This window comes from Panthera pardus, unplaced genomic scaffold, assembly GCF_024362965.1.
Source record: "Panthera pardus isolate Hobbes unplaced genomic scaffold, ASM2436296v1 HiC_scaffold_21, whole genome shotgun sequence".
NCBI lineage: Eukaryota > Metazoa > Chordata > Mammalia > Carnivora > Felidae > Panthera > Panthera pardus.
Window position 1 is genome coordinate 33391419 of NW_026526777.1, and position 16355 is coordinate 33407773.

Consider the following 16355-nt stretch of genomic DNA (forward strand, 5'->3'; position numbering starts at 1 on the left):
GTGAAGGTGGGGGCTCATTCAATTGATTCAAGAAAACCAGAGGAGGAGACACATGACCATGAACACCACAAGGCTGAGGTAGTGAGTCTTGTTTTCTTGGTTGCCATCTGGGTTGCCTTGCAAGGTCCAAAGGACAGCTCAGTCAAGGGTCTCTACTGCTTTCCACTCTCAGCTCGGCAGTTGACTTCCATCCTTTCCTGCAGGATATGAAGGCACAGCGTGTTTCCCTCTTGCTCGTGGCTGCTGTGCTCTTCCTGTGCTCAGTGCATGCCCGAGGTCTGAGAAGATGTCTGGTTTCCATGGACATGCGCCATGTAGTAGAGAGTTTCCAAGAAATCAAAAAAGCCATCGTGAGTATGGGCTCAGGGTGAAGGTGTGGGCAAGGGGGTGTATCTCAGCTTACATCTTAACTTGAAGAATGAGTTCTTTTTCATTATTTTTTGTGCCTCGGGGGGGGGGGGGACATGGAATATTCATTGCTCGTGTCTGTTCGTCTGTTTCTCTCCATAGCAAGCTAAGGACACCTTCCAAAATGTCACCATCCTGTCCACATCGGAGACCCTGCACAGAATTAAGGTATTGGCCCCAATCTGCTTTTCCCTGTATTGTTATTTTTATGGAGAAGTAGCTCCAGGCTGAGAAAGAAATCCCCACCCTGTTTTCTCTTGTCTAATCTCCTGTATTTAATACTCTAAATATTCCCGGTTGCTCACTTGCCAGCTGATGCGTTAGGGCACCCTTGTGTCTCAGGGACGTGGAAGCCTCGTAGGAGGGATCAAAGAAGGATTACTTACCTAGAGAGAGATTGGGGGTACCACACGCTCAGATGGGACAGGCTGTCTGTGGCTCAGGTGATTCTGGAAGGTTTCATGGGGGAGGTGAGAAAATGAGCAGTGACTTAAAAGATGAGTTGGCTGCGGGTCGGTGGAAAAGGGAGAAAGGAGTCTGGAGATCAGGGAGAATATGTGTGAGATCAGTGAATGTGTGTCAGGGGACGGTGAGGCAGCCAGGTTTGTGGCGTGAGGGACACGCAGGTGAATGAGGTGAATGGAAGAGGATGAGATACACTAGAGTCATTTTACCAAGAACCTCAAAAGTCAGGCTGAGCGTCGACCTTGTAATAATGCAGACAATAGGGAGTCACTGTGGGTTTTTGAGCTGAAGACTGTATGACCCCAAGACCTTTTAGAAAGACAGTCTGGTGATGTTCTTTACAATGGAGAATGTGAGGCAGGGGAGGCAGTAAGGAGATCAGCCCAACGGTCCAGATGAGAGGTCTTGAGGGTGTGTTAACAAAACAGTTGACTTATGAGGTGAGAATTCGCTTTACAGAAGGAGCCACTGGGAGTGCCTTTAAAAATGAACTCCTCCAGGGACGCCTGGGTGGCTCAGTTGGTTAAGCGTCCAGCTCTTGATTTTGGCTCAGGTCATGATCTCGTGGGATCGAGCCCCATGTCCTGCGCTGATTGTGCAGAACCTGCTTGGGGTTCTTTCTCTCTCCCTCTCTCTCTGTCCCTCCCCTGCTCATGGTGTCTCTATCAGAATAAATAAATAAACATTAAAAAAAAAAAAAAAGATCTCCTCCAGTCCTAGTAAGCATTCTAGAAAGATCCAGTTTTTTTCAGATATTTACCTCCCAGAGAAGGACAGATAGCTGCAATGAGTTACTCTTTTTTTTTTTTTTTTTTTTTTTTTTGGCTTCTCTGAGTGAAATGGTTCTTCTAGGAAGTATTGGGCCTGACTTATTTGTAGTAAACAGATGTAGCCACTTACTAAATACTATTCCAGTCAACCGTATAAGAGACTCACAAGATATCCAAGCTGGAAGGGACCCAAAAGGCCACCTATTCCAAAACGAACACTTTCAAATGAGCAAATTGATAGATAACTTGGGCAAAAAAAATGACCAGTCGGTGGTTGAGCCAGTGGTTGAACCCCCAAGCTCTCTCTGTCTCCAGATTCTTTCTCTTCTCAAGGTCTAGAAATAGCCGATGTTGGCATAAGGAAAGGGGTCGGTTGGGAGGCAGGTCTTTATCATGTTTTCTCCTTCTCTCCCTGGTCAAACAAAGGTGTGCAACGTTTTGCCCCTTTGGTTGAGGGAACCAGCAGGAGAGAAGGAGGAGAAGGGTTTTGCGTTGCAGGTAGAGCTTGTCGTCTAGGAGAAGCTGCTTGCGGGGCCAAGGAAGCTTTGTCGCTTTAATGCTAATGAAGATAGATGCACTGTTCCCGCTGCACACTCTTCCCTTCTCAGACTGAGCTACAAATCTCCTGCAGAGCAGCTCACTGACTGGAGGGCAGGGTGTAAATTGCTAGAAGAAAACTCAGCCTGGCCAGCTGCTCTGAGCTGTGTCCTAGGAATTCAACACCGTCACACCCCCCCCCCCCGCCCCCTTAGAGAGATATGCACTCTGCCAGCTGCGGACCTGCCCAGATGTGCATTTCTGCAGCTGTCAGTTTCCATCCTTGCAAATCTAAGCTCCATTCAAATGATCCCTGCAGTTTAAAAAGAACAGACCTGTGGTGGGGTGGGGGGCATCTGGGTGGCTCAGTAGGTTGAGCATCCGACTTCGGCTCAGGTCATGATCTCATGGTTTGTGAGTTCAAGCCCCATGTCCGGCTCTGTGCTGACAGCTCCGAGCCCGGAGCCTGCTTCGGATTCTGTGTCTCCCTCATTCTCTGCCCCTCCCCGGCTCATGCTCTGTCTCTCCCTCTCTCAAAAATGAATAAACATTAAAAAAAAATTTTAAAGGACAGATTGGGGTGGTGGGGGAAGCAGAACAGGATAAATGCAATGTCATTACAATGGTAGGAATGTGTGCCCAGTGCACACCCGGTGTGCAATAGCTATTGATAGTTATGTATATATGTGTGTGTGTGTGTGTGTGTGTGTGTGTGTGTGTGTATTTATATACATGTTGATGGATGGGAGATGGAACAGAGGAGCAAACTGAAGCAGAACATAAGGAAGTACTTTTCCAGAAAGCTGCCCAGGCATGGATCCTCTCAAAAGGCAGGTGCCTAATTCTGTGGCTGGGCTCCATCACTTGTTACCGTACTTCCTGGCCATCAGAAAGAGGAGGTGAACCGCAATCTCTCCTCAGTGCCTTCGTCACAAGTAGCTTTGATGTGGTAAGAGGAGTGGGACGCTCTGAGACCGATAGGAATTTGAGAAACTTCACTTTTAGCTGTTTCATTCCTTGACGCCCCTACTCAAAAAGGTTGCTGTGGCCCTAAGACAGTAAGAGAAGAGGGCTTCTGGAGCTCTCTCTAATTTGTGTCTGTAGCCCTTAGATGTATGCTGTGTGACCAAGAACCTCCTGGCATTTTACGTGGACAAGGTATTCAAGGACCATCAGGAGCTGAACCCCCAAATCTTGAGAAAACTCAGCAGCATTGCCAACTTTTTCCTCTACATGCAGAAGGCTTTGCAGCCATGTGTGAGTTGCCACATCAGGACCCGGAACATCTGTCCCCCGTCTGCCCCAGGACATGCTGGGCCCAGTCGGCTCTCTGAAATGGCTCTTGGACCAAAGGAAATCCCCTGCCCTATCATCCACGGGGAGAACTGTCCAGAATCTCTTCCTCAGGACTTCCTCCCCGCTGATACCCCATCAGACCCGGTTTCCTCACAGATAATCCTCCTGGGGTGACCACTTATATCAAAGTACTCTTCAAGTAGTCTCAGGGCTGGCTTGTGAGAGAGGCAGGCCCTCGAGTTCAGGCTTATCATAAGCATCTCCCTATCTCTGTAATTTCTTTGTTTGGGACCCTTTGGGGTTTTCATACCAATTAACCTCTACATTGTTCCCTCCTATAGTCCATCCCCAAGGGTTACCTATAAATTCATTATGATCTGTTAAAAACAAACACCAGAAATAAAACTAAACCCAAACGAACCAACGAAAACTTAGACCAGGAGAAATCCTGGGTTCCAGCGCTGTCCCTGCCAACGATCACCTGCGGTGACTTTGTGGCAAATCACCTCTCCTTTCTGTGCCTCGGATTCTAAAATTGTGAGAAGAAGTCATGACCCCTGCCGTACTTGCATTAAGATTCGTTTCATCAATTACTTCCTTAGCTAATCTGATAAATATTTAGGGCCTCCCCTGTGGGGTGTTGCATTCACAGAGTGGTGACCAGACAGATTTGGCGCCTACTTCCCTGGCCCTTCCCGTCAGGTGAGCTGTAAACCCAGAAAAAGAGCAAAAGCCCTGGCAAACACAGGGTGACTCTACAAACAGACTCTACTCCCCCTTACTGCTCCAACCTGAGTTTACCTACCGGACCCATGTTGGGGAGAAGGAGGAATGTCACCCAGCAGGCGGAAAGAGCGGGCTGGGTGGCAAGGTCCTCTGATGGGTCCTTCCTTCTCTCGATCACAGCAGGAGCAGAGGCAGTGCCACTGCAGGGAGGAAGCCACCAACGCCACCAGAATCATCCACGACAACTACGATCAGGTAAGGATGGGAGGGAGAGGACGCGGAAGGCGGAGGTGGAAGGTGGCACCCTGGCTGGGAGGGGGCCGACCCTTCGGCCCCCACTCCCCCCGTCGCTCATGGACTCAACAAGAGTTTATTGCCGGTCTTCCCCATCCTGTGTGTCAGCAGAGTGTGTTGGTCTTACCACCTTTGCTGATTTTCTGGGCCCCCCTTCTCCATCACGCCTCCACAATCTTCTTCTGACCTCACATATCAGAACTAACCTGCGTTCAGTTTTGAGGGAAAGCACACACTACCTCCGATGGGTGTGATCCACAGAGGGAACAAAGATCCCCAGCGAACCGTAAGCTGCGGTGCACGGAACATGTTACCTGCCAGGTGTCACTGTGGGAGGTGACTGCCGCCAGCACCCTGGGGGCGACAAAGAGCAGTGCTTCTCCGGTACGCGCAGACGTAGAATGCACATCTCATACAGAGGTAGAGGGTACAGCCTGTGCTCCTTACAGGCATCCTCCGGAGACTTTGTCAAAATCAAATGCAGGTTCTGGCTTAGGAAGTCTGGAACGAGGCCTGAAATTCTGCATTTCAACCACCCTGCCAAATGATGCCAATGCTTTGAGTCAGAGCGAGAAGGCGAGAGGCTGCTCACAGCCTCCTCGTGGAGAGGCTCCATAGAATAATATTGTACAATGGCTAAGACTTTGTATTGTTCTTACCACGAGCCAGCTGTTGTTCCGATACAGTACAGGTATTAACACATGGGTTGCTCATAACCGTGCTGTGAGCCATTATCTACATTTGACAAATGAGGGAGCCGAGGCACAAACAGGTGAAGTAATTTGACGAATGTAACCACTGCAGCCAAGTGGTGGGTAGGACTTGATCCCGTGCTCCCTGGCTCCACAGGATATACTTTTGGATCTTACCATCTCCTTGCCGTCTGCTGGAAAGGGGCGGAATATGTCAGGAGACCCGAGTTCTAGTTCCCGTTCTGCGACCGACTGTCTGTGTGACGTTGGGGAGGACACTTGTCCTTAGGGGCTTTGGTGCCTTCGTAGGTCAGATGGGGACAACGTGTTACCCTACCCACGGGAGAGCACCGCTGGGGTTGAGACTTCCTCAGGGAGAAGTAAGGCAAGCTGATGGGAAAAGGAAAACAAGCAAAAGAACTGGCCAGTAAGGCCTGTGTGTGTGTGTGTGTGTGTGTGTGTGTGTTTCTATGAAAAAAAAAAAAAAAAAAACACAGGAAAAAGAAAAACAGAAGGCAAAGAATGAAGAGTTTTTCATTTTATTTATAAGTTGCTGACATGATGTAACCGCTTGTTTGGGGGAAACAATTTGGGTTGGCTGCTAGAAAAATAATTTGGGGTGTGAACGCTCTGCCAATATAATTGATGAATGAAAGGAAAGCCTCACGGGGCCTGGAACATGGGGAAAGCGTTGCCGACTACAAAGCCTAGAAAGGCAAGTTCTGACGATGATTTGCCTGGTTGCAGCTGGAGGTCCGATCAGCGGCCATTAAGTCTCTGGGAGAACTGGACGTCCTTCTGGCCTGGCTTGACAAGAATCATCAAGAAAATTCTGCTGCCTGAGGACCCACCTGGGAACCTGAAGGCCCAGGGAGGAGCGCGCCCCCCCACTGCCAGGCTTTCTGAGGGGAGGGAGAAGGGGGAAGACCCCGTTTTTATGCAGATGAGGGTGATTTTGAAAAGACCTCCCTTGAGCTTTCGAATTCTCTCCCCTGGGGCTGGGGTATTGCAGGGAAAAATCTAGGTTTCAAGGATCTGATTGCACTCGCCAGGCCCACCGGCTGGGCCCGGGGACTGCTGATCCCACCTGAAAGTAACCAAATGGTCTGCTGTCATATTTATGATAAATAGGTCTGCCGAAACGTCCCGAGGGCCACCACGGAGGGGATGGGTCGGCTTCCCCCTAATTTATTGTGCAGTTGTTTTTCCCATGACTGTGATGGGAACAGAACGATACCTTGTGCATATTGTACTGACCGGTTTTTCCTGAATAAACTCCGTCCTCTCTCAGTTAGTGGAAGTGTCTTCTCATTCATCGAGGGCCAGTCAAGGAAGCGTAGTGGTGAAGATTAGAAGTGAAAGAAGCCTTATGGGGCGCCTGGGTGGCTGGGTGGGTTCAGTGATGGCTCAGGTCACGATCTCCCAGTTCGCGAGTGCGAGCCCCGCATCTGGCTCTGTGTTGCTTGAGATTCGCTGTCTCCCTCTCTCTCCGCCCCTCCCTTGCTAGCTCGCTCTCTCTCCCTGTCTCTCAAAATGAAGAAATAAATACTTTTAAAAAAGTGAAAAGGCTCTTAAAGAATGCACATAGGTGGGGAAACTGAGGCTAGAGAAGGCTAAGAATCACTGAGTCCCAAAGTGAGTCAGTGAAGAGATGGGCTCCACACTGGGTCTCTGAAGCCTCCATCCAGCACCTGTCCTCCCTCCACCGATGATCAAGGAGATGGATGTGGGGCTCCGACCACCAGCAGGTTGGTATCTCTCCTCTTCTGAGCTCCATTCTCCTCTCTCTCTCTCTCTCTCTCTCTCTCTCTCTTCCCATTTCTTTCTTACTGCTCCCAGCCTAGATACCTCTTCTCTGACCCTCAATTCACCCTCCATGGGTATATATGTTGTGCTAGAGAGAAGGTGTTTCCAACAGAGGGTGACTGTCCCGGCGAAAAAGTACATCAAGTATTTCAGCAAGTACAGCCCAGAGCAGGGGGTATCGGGCACCATCTTCTAGAAGGACATTCCTCACATGGCTAATGGCAGTAACAACCGTCACTGAGCACCTGCCATATGCCAGGTGCTGAAAGAAGCACTTTATATGCACTACCCTGGGTCAGCATCTATGGTGGAACTGGCCGGCTGAAGCATCCTTTCTTCCTGAGGAAGAGATCTCGCAGAACATGCTATAGTGCACAGAGCAGGATCTCTGCAGTCGGACGGACCTGGTTTCAATCCTGTGTGACTCTGAACAAGCTACTTAAGGTCTCTAAGTCTCAGTGTCCTCTTCTGTAAAAGGGGGACCATGACAGCAATCTCCAAGTGTTGCTGAGAGCACCAAGTATGGTGAAGGGTCCCCAGGAGCCCCAGCAGGGCGGGGGCCACACAGCATGGTGTAAAGAGTGCCAACCAGGAGCCATGATCTGGTGTCGAGGCTTCTCCTGCCATGAACTGCCCAGGGCAGGTCACTAAATCTCTTTGGTCTTTAGTTGTCTGGAAGGTGGACACAGATCCCTTTAACAATCTACTGCGTGTGATCATTCGAAAGCCAGAGCCATAGGATGGTCTAGAGAGCCCTACTGTCTGTACACCCTGCCTCCCCAGCTCCGTTTCCTCTGTGTCCCTAGTGCTGGTTGGGGTTCACTCCCACCCAGCCACACTGGCCTCCTCTGCGTTCTTCAGACACACTGGGCACGTTCTCATTTTAGGGCCTTTGCACTTTGTGGGCACACACGCATGTAAACGGAGGTAGGGTTAAAAAAACAAACCCAGGGGCGCCTGGGTGGCTCAGTCGGCTAAGTGTCCGACTTCAGCTCAGGTCACGATCTCGCGATCTCACGGTCCATGAGTTCGAGCCCCGCGTCGGGCTCTGGGCTGATGGCTCAGAGCCTGGAGCCTGCTTCCGATTCTGTGTCTCCCTCTCTCTCTGCTCCTCCCCCGTTCATGGTCTGTCTCTCTCTCTGTCTCAAAAATAAATAAATGTTAAAAAAAAAAAACCCAATGTTATGCTCTGATGGGATTAATAGGCTGTTAAGAGAAAGCAGGACGGTCTGCAGAGGACTCCACCTTTCAAGGTGACCTCGGATGAACATCCATCCTAAGCCAGCTGGACAGCTGGATGCGGGCGGGACCAGCTTCGTCATAGCATTTCTGATCTCGCGTGCCCACTCAGGGGTGCACTTGACCCCGGACAGCTGCACAGCTTGCAACTCCTCCTCCTTTAAGCCTTCGTTAAAAGCTATCTTATGTTATCTTCTATAAAACCCCTATTTCCACTTTCAGCACATCTTACACCCCTTTCCTGCTTCCCCAACGTCCTATTTTATTATCCATTTCCCCGCTCAGATGTAAGCTCCAGGAGGGTGAGGATAGTTTGGTTTCTTCACTGCCTGGCACTTAGTAGATGTTAAATTCACATTTCTTGAATAAATGATCTATACGAACTTAATAATAGCAAACATTTATACAGTGCTTTCTGTATACCAGGGAATAGTCTTTTTTTTAATACAAAATACATGTCCTGTATTATAATATGAATATACATGTTTTATTTTATTCTCACAACAATCCTATAGCAGTTCTGAGAAGGAAATGAAATGAACAAAAGGCCACTGCTTTGAATCCTAGCAATACAGATCATTAAACCCGAAGGAGGAAACCGGGGCACAGAGGGGTTAAGTAACTTACCCAAGGTCACACAGCTCACAAGAGCCAGAGAACCTGGTTTCAAGAATGAACTATAATGTCAACGACACTGGACACATGTTGGATGCTCACCACGTCCCAGGCACCGAGGTGAAAACTTTACATATGCTTTTTCCTTTACTCCTCATGATGCTTTTCCGAGGTAAAGATTACCAACCAACCCAATCCTACAGGTGAAATCTAAAGCTTGGTGAGGTTCCTCAACACGCTTTGGTTCACGCAGCTGGTTGTGGAGCTGGGATCCAAGCTGAGGGCGTCTTGCTCCAAAATCCGGGCCCTCAGTCAGGATGGAATATCCCCGCTGATGCATTTGGCATGCGTGGTGGGAGGCTGCAAGCGAAGGCCCCGCACCTGCGTTCCCGCAAGGTTGTAGAAGTAGCAGACGAGGAGGAGGCGATGGGGCGGGAGGGGGAGGGAGAAATACGGAAGTGCCTTCCATCTTTCCTTCCATAGGTCTCGTCTGCTTCTTTCACCTTTCCACTTCGCTGGTTCACCTGCCCTTTCTTTCCTTCCAGACTCGAAGAACGTATCCTGACTCTTTTGTAGCCCCCGGAGGGCCCGAACAGGGCTGGATTTTTATTTTTGGCATGGTCGTTTTCGTCTTTTCGTTTTCTGCTTTCACAGAGCTGGTGCCTGAGAAATATCTGCTGATGTCGCTCAAGCCCCAGAGGAGCCGAGGAGGTCAGAGGCGATTGGTGTGATCAGTCAAAGCGTCTGAGGCTCAGGAAGGTGGGAGACTTGCCCAAAGTCACGCGGCTAAGGCATGGCAGATCTAGACAGTAAATCCTGGTGTAGTGCTCTCTGCCCTGGCTGCCGGGGGAGTTCACTCTATTTTGGCCAAGACCATATAATCCAAGGCCTAGATTACCGTGCTGGATGCCAGCAACACAGATCATTAAACCCAGATGTACAAAAAGGGGCCTGGGCTGACTTGCAACAATCCTGTGAAGTTACACACTAATTAACGGCCCAACACTGAGCGAAAAGGCAGAGGCTGACTTCCGAGTGTGTTGCACGATGTTCCCGGTCCAGCTGAGGGTCTGGGCCCCTTCCTGAGCACACTCTCTCCTTCTTCCATCCTCCAGAGCAAATCGTGGGCAGCCACACATGCTCTGGGCGACCGTCTTTGAGAACTATGGTCTTGCCCAGAAGATTGGCCAAAAGGTTAAGAGGATAGACTTTTGTGTGGAATCGTGCTCCTTCCCCTTTCTGTGTGACGCTGAACAATCTACTTAACGCGAGCGTCAGTTTCCTCATCGGTGCCAATGAAGGAGAAAGCTGCTTCGCAGAACTGTGGTGGGGATTCAGAATACTGTCCAAAGCAGATGTGTACAATAGATGTGTAGCAGGTACTCATTAAAAAGGATGGTTGAGGGGTGCCTGGGCGGCTCAGTCGGTTGGGCATCCGACTTCGGCTCAGGTCATGATCTCACAGTTCGTGAGTTCAAGCCCCCGTCGGGCTCTGTGCTGACAGCTCGCTTCGGATTCTGTGTCTCCCTCTCTCTCTGCCCCATCCCCCTTCATGCTCTGTCTCTCTCTGTCTTAAAAACAAATAAAACATTAAAAATAAAAGTTTAAAAAGGACGGTTGCTCCTATTTGAGGATTCCCAATTGCTCTAATCTGATTTCCCAGAAAACACTGTCATTTCGGGAAAGCCTCCTTCTTACACGTTTTTTTTAAACTGGCAAGTGAGACAAGAGGAGAGGCTGTGTTTTCCTCTGGGTCTGCATCTCCAGGAGGCTGTCAGTCGAGTCCCCAAGAAATGACTTGCAGTTTCTGTGCAGCCGGCCAGGCTCCAGCTGTCTTCCTGAATCTCTCTGCTATTCAGATACCCTCCTGCAGGCTCGCCCTTACTCCTCTTTCTTCAGTCACAGATTTACCCCAATTTGGGACCCCTCTCTTAATCGGTCCCGACCTCACCTCATTCATGCCCAGCGCAATCGCTGGTACATACAAATCACATGCTATCTCCCAGACAACCGGGAATGAATGCGTGATCAGTGGCAGAGACAAACTCATTCCGGGAGGTAGGTTCAGGGGCCAGCATATTGCGTTTGGCCAAGGAGTTGGGGGAGGATAAATTTTTAAACAGCTGTTATGAGCTCTAGAGCATTCTAGAGAGAGCCTACACGTCCAGTTCTGTTTCTGAGAGCCAGCCTCAGACCTCTGCCATGGAACCACCATCCGTAGGTTCGAGTGTCATAAAAGAAGCCTCCTCCAGGCAGGCACAAGGTTTGATCCAGTCACCGTGCCCGGAGAGGGTTGAGGATCTAGCTTTTACCTGGAAGAACGTTTGCCCCAGCATGCTCTTAGTCTGGATACCTCTGTCTGGTCACTTTCCTAGGCACTAAGTAGACTCCGTGGCTCAGTTTCCTTATTTGGAAAATGAAAAGAATAATCATATCTACGTCAAGGGTTGCCTGAGGACAGAATGAGTTAACATTTTATGAAGTATTCAGTGCCTGGCATTCAGTGAGGGCTACAAACAACAAAAGAGCCATTGGTCATGCTCTGTTGCTGTTCTATCTCTGCCCTGGCCTAGGCTTCACTTCCCAAGAACCATAGCTCCACCCTTGGGGCAGAAAGCAGTCTTCCTCTTGTTCCTTCTTCTCCACCACACCCTACTTCCATTTGTGTTCCCTGGGACCCAGGTCCCAGGTCTTGACAAGTCAGAGATCCCTTAGGGCCCATCTCCTCTCTCCAGACTGCTCTCTTCAGGGACAACCAAGCCGTGAACAGCCGCACTCAGGACATAAACATTCCTTGAGTAAATTAATACATATATACGGAGCAAAGCCGATCTCAGATGTCTAGGCAGCTCCTTCTTGGAAGAAACCTATGGCTTTGCTTTTTGGCTTTAGGACACTCTTGGGTTTCCTTGACCTCTAAGGACACATCTGTTTGGTGTTCCTGTTTCTAGCCTAGAGCGAGGAGTCAGTTTTCCCCTTTGTCTGGCCTCCCTGGCTTTGGTTTTGATTTTGCCCAGATTGTTGTCTTATGGTCTTTAACTCCACATCCTGAAGCCAGAAGGTCAGTGTCTCTCATCACTTTCCTGGACCGGCCAGCCCTTTGGGTATCTTGCTAACCCGGGTCCCTGCTCATCTGCAAGCATCATGGTCTTGACTGTGCAGGCTGTGGGGTGCTGTCTGCTCTGACAGGGCCAGAAGTAGCACCTTCCCTCTCGGGCAGGGAGTTCTCAGTTTTGTTGGGCCAGCAGTCCTGTGAGCAGGGAGAAAGAACTCCAGAAGTACCGACTCAACCTCTTCTTCACTTCCTCAATGCCTCCAAATCCCCCACATCTAGCCCGAGAAGAGCATAGTGCAACTCTGGATGAGCTGCCCCTTGGCAGTGACCTCTGGAGGGACTGGGTTGAGGAAATGGAATTATACCCAGGGAGCTAGACATGATGTCCAGTGGAACAGTTATTCGATATCAGAGAGCTTCATCTCTGTAGGGAACCAGAGCCTGAAAAAGCATTTTGAATCCAAAAGTTAGGGGAATACATAGGTAAGCAAGTCTGATGTGTGCAACATTGACCTAGATGTCACCAAAGGAAACCAGACATCGGTTATTAGAAATGGAAGGTTTCAGAGTGCACTTCCTCAGACTGATGTTCAAATCACACTGTCTCCAAGAAAACAACTCAGACAAGAAGTAATCTCTACCCCCCAACCCTCAATGCCCATCGTGAGCACAGACTGAACTTTCTAAGAAACTCCTGACAACAAGCAGTCTCTCCCATCATCTCCAGAAATAGCCTTCTTCTTCTCTCACTTCACGTCACAATCGGGAAGGTGAGGTTGACATACCCATGTGCCTTTGTTCTTGCCATTAGAGCCGGGGATCTCAACCTTCTGTGTGCTTTGGACCCCTTTGGCACACAGCAAAGCTTGTGGACCCTACTCAGGATAATGTTTCTAAATGCATAAAATAAAGTACGTGGAATTATAAAAGAAATCAATTATATTAAAATACAGCTATCAAAATATAGAATGACAATAGGCAATATATAATAAATGTGCTTCTTTATTAATGCATTAATTAATAAGATCTAGCAGCAGGCAGGCTTACAAACTACCAACATCCCTCTTATTTATTTGTTTGTTTATTTATTTATTTAGAGATAGAGAGCATGAGCACAGGAGGGGAAAGGGGGTGGGGGGAGACAGAATTCCAAGCAGGCTCCATGCTATCAGAGCAGACCCCAACACGGGGCTCAATTTCACCACTGTGAGATCACGACCTGAGCTGAAATCAAGGATTGGGTGCTCATCTGACTGAGCCACCCAGGCGCCCCCAAACTACGGACATTCCTAAGTAGTGATGAGTATAAATGTTATTTTGAAGTGTCTGAAACAACTCTAATGTGATACAAAAATATTTGTGATTTCTATCAGTGACAAAGTCACCGGTACTTCTAATACTATTGTGATTTATATTTGTTTCCCATGCTCATAATCAAAGAGAATGTTAAATGTTAATTAGAGGTTTGTGAAAAGAGGTGTTTTTTCCCCATCCGCCTTCTCCCAGGTTAGGATCTCCCACATTAGAGGTTCTGTTCCCCTACAATGCTCTGGAATCCCACAAGAGGTTCCAAGAGACCATGTCTTTTCACTGGGGTACCTTGGGGTCATCCAGCTCAGTGCTGGATTCCCCAACGTGGGGAATTAAAAGGCAATGAATGAAGTTCGTCTCTAGTCTCCTAGATGAGGAAACTTAATTCAAGGGCATGTGTGGATTTTTTCCTCCCAGATTCCAGTCAAAGCGAGGCTTCTCCTAGGGACTCCCGCTTTGCAGGCAGAGGCTGGGAGGAATTAGCCAATACTGGGGACCCAGCTATGTCATAGGAAATCTCGAGAGCAAGGGTGGCAGCGAGTCAAGTGGGTTAAACAGAGCATGTTGGAAAAACGCAGGAAAAGGAAATGACGTCACCCACTTGGTAGGCTCTGAGGACAGGGAACTGAAAATGTACCCTTCAGAGAGCCGTCAGCTGCCCCGCCCATCTCCATCCGGCAGGCGGGTAGCAGGGGAGGTACCAGGGGCTGCAGGCCCGCAAAGCTCCCACATTGCAGGCCCAGGAGTGAGAACAGTCTCTACTTGCCCACTCAGGGAGCTAAGGTTCTTCCTTCAGCAGAACCTGAACACCCAGCGTTTCCGTGCAAGGTGATGCAACTCGGCAGGAAGCCATGTGCTAGCAACTATGACGTTGTTGCAGACAGGAAAACCCTGAGCTGTGAACGCAGGACTTGCCGTGGGAAAAAAGGAGCGGCTGGGTTTTAGTCCTGGTTTCTAGAAAGTCGTTTCCTGCCCCAAAATGGCTTGGTTGGGAAGCTGAATTTATTTCCTAAGAAGGGATTCTTTTTTCTCTCCTCTGCCCAGCTTACCTTTACAATCACACTGGCTCTGATTATATGCTGATTCCGGTTTTGAAACCCTATCTCCCAGTGTTGGCTTGATGCGCTCAGGAAATGTACCCCCCATTTCTCCACCACAGCCGCATCATCCCCCAACTACTTTGTTCAGATCACTAACAACGTGCCAGGCACTCTGCCGCCCTTGAAGCTCTCATGGTTGGTACAGTTACCTTCCCCCACCATGATATTTCACATTTCAAAAGGGCTCCTTATTGCTTTACTGTGGGGGGGGGGGGGAGGGGGGCAGGAGGGGGGGTAAAGAATTAAAGTATCAAAAGGCAGAATTGGAAAGACCTTAAGTCACTTAATTAATTTCCTCATAATTTACAGATGAGGAAACTGAGGTCCAAAGAAGGGAGGCAGTTTCCCCAAGACCACACGGTGGGCTGAAGATAAAGCTAGAGCTAGAACACAGCTTTCTGGACTCCAGGTCCACGTTCATTTTCCATGGCATGAGATCCCTGATGCTATTTCCAACTTGATCTCCCACCTGCCCCTCTACACGAATCCAGCTCCGGCCGGCCAATCTATTGCTGGTGTTCAAAGACGTGGTGAGCTTTGCTGTGCTAGTTCTCGCTGTGGCGAAAGCCCTTCCTCGGACCCTATTCGTCCTCCCTGTCTTCTCCGCCTCAGGTGGATTTTCTAGTGTGCCTATCCAATCACATGGCTCCTTGCTGAAAGCCTGCATAACTCTCTGCTATTGGATTCAATCCAAATTCCTTAACATGACCAATATTACTTCTGACTTCAAACCGGCTTATCTTTTACCCTCATCTCCCCATCCTCCTATCTCTCTCTGATTTTAGGCCATTTGGTGATGACTGATGGCTTTGTATGTCTCCATTTTTAGGTTCAGCCAAGCCTAAGATCCTGTGGCTTTGGGATACAACATAAAGAAAAAAATATTGAAAAAAAAAGTTTAATGTCTATTTATTTATTTTTGAGAGTGGGGAGAGGGGACAGAGGGAGAAGGAGATAGACTCCCAAGCAGGCTCTGTGCTGTCTGCGCAGAGCTCCAGGCAGGGCTCGATCTCATGAACCGTGAGATCATGACCTGAGCTAAAATCAAGAGTCTTGGCCAGTTAACTGACTGAGCCACCCAGGCACCCCCCAAAAAAATGATTTTATAAATTTTTTTTAATGTTCATTTACTCTTGAGAGAGAGAGAGACAGAGTGTGGGCAGGGGGAGGGGCAGAGAGAGAGACAAGGAAACACAGAATCCGAAGCAGACTCCTGGCTCCTCGCCATCAGCACAGAGCCCTGATGAGGGGCTTGAATTCACAAACTGCAAGATCATGATCTGAGCCGAAGTCCAACGCTTCACCAACTGAGTCACCCAGGTGCCCATTGGAAAAATGATTTTAATCGTTATGTTCATTCAATAGTCAAGTATTAACTGAGCACCCACCAGGAGACGTTGAGTCTTGGAACCACAGAAATGAACGTGGAGTCTCAGGCTAGCGAGAGATCTAGATATGCAACCAAAAAACTGCAATGAACTGTGATAAGTACAAAAGAAGTATATGCAAAGTAAAGCGGAGGTCCACCAGTGAGGGACCAATTTTGCCCTGGGAAATGGGAATGGAGAGAGAGGTTAGGGTGAGGCAGGTACAGTTTTGTAGAGGAGGAGAGTTGAATTGGTGTCTGTACAGAGAGCAGAATGGGATCTAGTCAATGGATTTAAAGAGAAGAAAGTATTTCAATGTAGGAAAAGGAGAGATTCATTTATTAAAGTAGAATCGGGATTGCACATGAATAAGTTTAATTAATCATTACAGGTGACTTCAAACAAAGCTATTGGGTCCTTCTTGCTTAAAGGAAAGGAATTGACTGGCATGGGAACGGCTTATATTATCGGAAGGTTTTGACGTCAAGTATTTTTGTCAGACCGTGTTTCTCATTACTTTAATCATGGTTATGGATGATCATGAGAAATAGTTTATTTAGCATCAATGATGAAAAAACAGGCATGAGTTCAAGAGATATTTAGATATTCGCACATATTTTCAGCATTTATCAAGCATTACAACGAAAAGTTAGAGTCTTCATTTTAAAGGAAAT

The 16355-nt window shown here is 48.5% G+C and overlaps 1 protein-coding gene across 1 annotated transcript; it reads left to right on the forward strand.

Annotated features, from left to right (window-relative positions):
* The first annotated feature begins 206 nt into the window (after positions 1-206).
* Positions 207-6068, forward strand: IL19 (interleukin 19). Its single transcript, XM_019421764.2, has 5 exons — positions 207-350; positions 511-576; positions 3285-3437; positions 4383-4457; positions 5936-6068. The coding sequence occupies exons 1-5, from the start codon at positions 207-209 to the stop codon at positions 6029-6031; spliced, it is 534 nt and encodes a 177-aa protein (XP_019277309.1). The 3' UTR covers positions 6032-6068.
* Positions 6069-16355: the final 10287 nt, after the last annotated feature.